General features: G+C 22.9%; 1 protein-coding gene across 2 annotated transcripts; it reads left to right on the forward strand.

Annotated features, from left to right (window-relative positions):
- The first annotated feature begins 1925 nt into the window (after nt 1-1925).
- Nucleotides 1926-5283, forward strand: LOC126899501 (uncharacterized). 2 transcript variants are annotated; one of them, XM_050674477.1, is made up of 5 exons: nt 1926-2245; nt 3326-3661; nt 3761-4002; nt 4760-5021; nt 5107-5283. In XM_050674477.1, the coding sequence occupies exons 1-5, from the start codon at nt 2195-2197 to the stop codon at nt 5230-5232; spliced, it is 1017 nt and encodes a 338-aa protein (XP_050530434.1). In that variant the 5' UTR covers nt 1926-2194; the 3' UTR covers nt 5233-5283. The 2 variants fall into 2 exon arrangements, with proteins under 2 accessions (XP_050530434.1, XP_050530433.1); XM_050674476.1 differs by having other exon boundaries at nt 1929-2245; nt 3323-3661.
- The last annotated feature ends 94 nt before the right edge of the window (nt 5284-5377 follow it).

Here is a 5377-nt window from a genome sequence, read left to right on the forward strand (position 1 = left end):
ATCTATGTTTTTTACAATATTTTAAGTTTTGAACGCCCCCTATATAAGGAGAAATTGTCCAATTTTAATAAAAAGTATGTCAAATGAAAGATGTACTTATAATGTATTTAGAAAAAAAAAATTTGTGCTGATATATACATTTTTCAAAAAGTTATAGCATTTTTAAGTTGAAAATTTAAAATCGAAAATTTTAACACAAAAATAGTGTTTTTTTAACTACGGCAGCCGTTTAAATGTAGAAGAAAAAGTGTCGGGACAAATGTTTTTTTTTTCATTTTATAGTAAATAAAAAAAGCTTTAATTTAATATATGTTTGAAGAACGCAGTATTTCCGGAATATTTTCAAAAATTATGTTGAAAAAGTTAATTTTTGTAAAAAAGTTGCTATTTTAAATTCCCCTCAATGAGCAGGTTAAGTGTTAGATTTTCAAAAAAATGATATCAAATGAAAGGTAAATATCTAAGGTTTTAGTATAAAAAAAAAATTATGTTGATTTGTTGATTTTTGAAAAAGTTATGGAAGTTTTAAAAAAAAAAATTGATNATTGATATTTACTATGGCTTATAAAATTAAATTAAGTATTAATCAACAAATTTTTATGAAATAATTATTGTCTGACCAAAAATATAGGATAGAATGGTTAATAAATCACTCAGCATATGTTATTGTTTTGTAATGAACTGTATTTTGATTTTAAAGTATTAATATAAAATGTACATAAAAATGGTTGTGAATAGCAAACAAAATGAATTATAAAAGCCTTTATCGTTTCATATTTGAAAAAAAAAAAAAAAAAAAAAAAAAAAAAAAAAAAAAAAAAAAACACAGTAAAATTAATAATACCTTCTCCGCTTCGCATCGAAGCTAAAATCAAACGTGATATAAATAATTTTTATATAATAAGATTCCTTATTAATCATGTTTTTTTTTAGAAAGACAACTCAAAGCATAACATCAAAAATTATCAGTGTGAATAAAAATATAATTTACATAATTATAATGTATTACTAATATTGCAACAAATTATTAATGATGTAATCCACATAATAATCACACTTATGTTTGATTTACATTTACAAATATTGAATGGTGTACTTATGTAATTCACTTATTGATGAAATACTACAGTCATCTACATTACTCAATATCATGAAAATTATATATATATATATATACAATCATTATCAATGGTATCTCAAGTTAAAAATATAAACAAATTAATCAAAATATTTTATAACGAATGTTCTACGTACTTAGGTCTTTAAGAACACCGAGTACATGACAAAGAAAAAATGTCATGCTGAAATTGTATGATTTTTGGTATTGTTAAAACTAAAATACTATTGTTAATGCTTGATAATTTCTGGAAAATAAGATTTCAGTGAGTTTTTTATTAATTATCTTTAAATACAATGCATTAGCTTTAATTTAGAAGTCAAGTTTTGTGGAATCATATTTTGAAGTATTATCAATAAAAAAATTGGATATATCTAACCAGTATCCAAAATGTTATTTCAATATAAATTAAAAAATACAAATATCAACATTGACTGTTTAATAACAATTATCATAAGTTGAAACATTTTCCTTTATGATTTCTTAATTTGATAATTATTGATAAATAAGTGAGTTAATTTGGTATGTTGCTATTTGAACAAATAAATTTAACGTCTTATATGGTATAAGAGATGAATAAATTAATTGATAAGTCGAGAAAAATATGTAACTAAAAGAAAAAAAAATATCAATATTATTAAAATATTTTATTAAATTAAAGGTTTGTTAAATTTTAATGGTTCTGTATGACTATAAGGGAATAAGAAACAAATATGCAGTAGATATAAATGATTTTTTATGTATGTTTATATTAATATTTACGAATAAGATAATAATGTCATTTTTATTGCACTGTTTATAATTTATTGATAGTTTTTCTTTACTTATATTTTGCTATTTAAGGTATGTTTTACGATAGTTCAGAACTTTATCGATTTTATTATTCTCTTAATTTTGTTTTAGAATAGTTCCCTTAGTAACAGAGAAGGTAATACTTGTCTCTCACGATATTAGTGCTTCTTCCATTACCACTATTTTTTTTTAAATCGGCTAAAAATATATATGTTACAGTAAGCCATTAAAATTTTTATTTTATTTAATTTTGGTTTAAACGAATAATAGCTAAAAATTAAAATAATGTTGCGTTCAAAACGTGAAGAAAGATCCGAGTACCAACTTCAAATTAAAGTAAGTAAAAATATATTATGCTTTATAATATTAATATATGTTATAAAAAAGAAATGCTAGTAATGATACCCATCTAATACCAATAAAATTTTAAATAATTGTTGAATAAAAATGAATCTATTTATGGAATTCAGATAAATATGTCTTAGATTATTTTTAATCGCAAGAACAGTACAATATATAGTATAGTTTAAAATTAAATTTTCTGAAGAAATTTTTTTGGCAGTATTATCAATAAAGGCAGACATAATGACTCTAGAGGGACCGTAAGGGCTGTGCATTCTCCCATTGATAAACCTTTTTATCAAACCTATAATAAGTCACAATTTTTTTTTATGATAGCTCCTATTGAAAAATGAGAAATAAAAATTAAAAAACCTCTAAAATAAGAATATATACGTGCTATGAACTTAAAAAGAATTTGATATTGATATACACGGTGATCGGTTTATCGTAAACTAATATATAATTTTGTAAAAACCATTTTTAATTTATTTTGATTTATCAGCTAATAATAACTTTTTAGTATCATCCCATATAACTTAAAATGAGGGTTAACTATTTATTAAATGGTAACATTATATTTAATTAACTTATAGAATATAAAATTATCTAATTAAGAAAATGACTGATCGATAACAACTTTTTAACCAGTATTTTGTGTGTTATTTTCATTTGCATACCTATGCGCGCTGAAGAGTACGCTCGGAATATAAGTAGTGATAAAAATAGGAGCACCTACTTACTTACCTACCTTACTTTAGATTGTTAAAAACTTTTGAAACATTTGTTCATAAATTATAACTCTGTCTAGTTATTTTATTTTAGTGACTATTCAGTTAATTGAATATGTATATTCCCATTTAAAATAATAAAGTTGATACCACTTTAAGTTATAAGCGTTGATTCTAATGAGTAATTATTAATGATAAATCAAGAATTGTAGGTAACTAAAACAAATAAAAAATTGTTCTCCAATATTGTATTTATTTTGCTAGTAATCGAGTGGTATATGATAAATCGATCACTATGTAGATAGTCTTTTAAGTTTTATTAAAAAAAAATAATTTTATCCAGAAGTTAAAGAATGAAAACCGCCAGTTAAAAATTTTACAAAGACAACATGAAAACACATTATTTCGATATGGTCAGACATCAGTTGACATGCAGCAAATTTTAATAACTTATACGGATGATTTAAAAATGATGCATTATTACATGCAAAAATTGAAAAACAAATTGAGAAAATCTCAAGACGACTATAAACAACAAAATACCGAACTTCTTGAGATAAAAAAAAATTATAAACATTTGTTAGACTTATCAAAAAATAAGCAATTAGAAGAACGTGAAAAGCTCTCTAGCCATTTAGAAGAAAACAAAGAATTAATTAAAGAACTAGATAAAAATATTCTAGTAAGAAATACATAATTTATCTAGACTAGAATATAATATATTATTTGATATTATAAGGATAAATAATTTTATAATTGATATACGTATACTTTATGTTAGGCTTTAACGAGTGCAAATGAAAATCAGAAAAAGAACTACCAGATTCAATTAGCTGAAGAAACAAATAAAGTTAAAAAATTGCAAATAGAACTTAAGAATATGACTGATCAATATAAAAAACTGCAATCACAGATGGAAATATTGAAGTTTAAGAGTTATGGAGGAAGACGAAGTTTTGTAAGGGGTATGTCTGGTTGTTATACAAATGATACATCTACTTCTAAAATTACTACCTTAGAACGGTAAAAATGAAATATTTTCTTATAAAATATTATTATAATTAACATAATTTTTTTAGCCTCGGTACGAAGCTGAAGTGATAGATTTGTGATGGTGTGGGTTTTTTTTATATCTGTCCATTTTAATAAATTCTCATCTATTATTAGTACAAATTTGTTTGTCTATAAGTCAAAAGAAATCGATATAATTTTGTTGCATCTATCATTGTCGAAAATTTCAAAAACCTCAAATTTTAAATAATAAATTATGTTATCTTAAAATATCAAATTAAAATTCTTTTTTGCTTTTTAATACTACTATAACTGTTTTTTTCAAAAAATTAATCCCAATTAAATTTTAATAGAGTATACTAAAAACAATAAGCTATCTTTTAGTATGGTTTTCATGAAAATTTAATGAAAAACTTAAGTAGAGGATAAGTTTGAAAGAGACCACACAGACATGCAAATTATTTTTTTCAACTCAATTTTTGTAAATTTTCCTGGGCATCTGACAAAGTGAAATATATGTCAAACTAAACATTTTTAATAACAAAGGATAAACGTCTTGGCGATGTTTTGTCCCATGAGTTATTTAACTTTAAAATGTATTATTTTAGCAAAACATTTAAGAGATTCGCTTTGAAGCGTTTTTTATAACATTGGTGTTAATCACTGATAGATATCTTTTTTACTTGTTCCACCAATCCCACTGTGTTGATTTTTTTTTGATCGTAGTGTTGTTATAAAATTTAAGTTTAAAATAATATTTAATTCACAGGGATAAAGACAAAATACCAAAATTCAACAAAAACTTTATTAAAAAAAACAATTCAATTAAACCACAAAATACTAATGTTCCTAGAAAATCTCTTAAAACAGAATTATCAAATATTAGCGATACTACTAGAGATATGCAATTAAAACTAATGCGACAAGTTCACGGAGATGTAATTGAAAAACCTAAAATTTTGTTAAAAAAAAAATCAACTAATACATCAATTCTTCCGTGGAATAATCGAGATATTTTCAAACTTCTAAAAGTAATTTCCTGTTAAATTTTTGTATAAGTATAAACATATTTTTTTATTATTTCTTACTAATACTTTTTACACTGTTTGTAACAAGGAAAGAGAAATCGAATCATTAGGTGAGAAATTTATTGATTTAGAAGATAAATTGTCAAATATTATAAATCCTTTTTCAGTTTCTGATGTTCCAAAAAATGTTAAAACAAAAACTAGCAGACTATAGTTAATGTTTACGTAGTTTTTTTCTAATTTATTGTATTATTTAATTAATATAGTGACTTCTTATTTTAATAATTTAATTTTGTATGTATTTATTAAAATTTTAAAAGGATAGGAAAACAAAATTAGTTTGTTGTTTTATGTAAATA

The sequence above is a fragment of the Daktulosphaira vitifoliae genome, unplaced genomic scaffold, assembly GCF_025091365.1.
Source record: "Daktulosphaira vitifoliae isolate Bord-2020 unplaced genomic scaffold, ASM2509136v1 Scaffold_2, whole genome shotgun sequence".
NCBI lineage: Eukaryota > Metazoa > Arthropoda > Insecta > Hemiptera > Phylloxeridae > Daktulosphaira > Daktulosphaira vitifoliae.

Excerpts from the sequence above, each read along its gene's own strand:
- LOC126899501 (XM_050674476.1), top strand. The coding sequence starts at position 2,195 with ATGTTGCGTTCAAAACGTGAAGAAAGATCCGAGTACCAACTTCAAATT. Across the intron at positions 3,662-3,760 it reads AACTAGATAAAAATATTCTA|GCTTTAACGAGTGCAAATGA; the intron begins GTAAGAAATACA and ends ACTTTATGTTAG. Across the intron at positions 4,003-4,759 it reads AAAATTACTACCTTAGAACG|GGATAAAGACAAAATACCAA; the intron begins GTAAAAATGAAA and ends TTTAATTCACAG.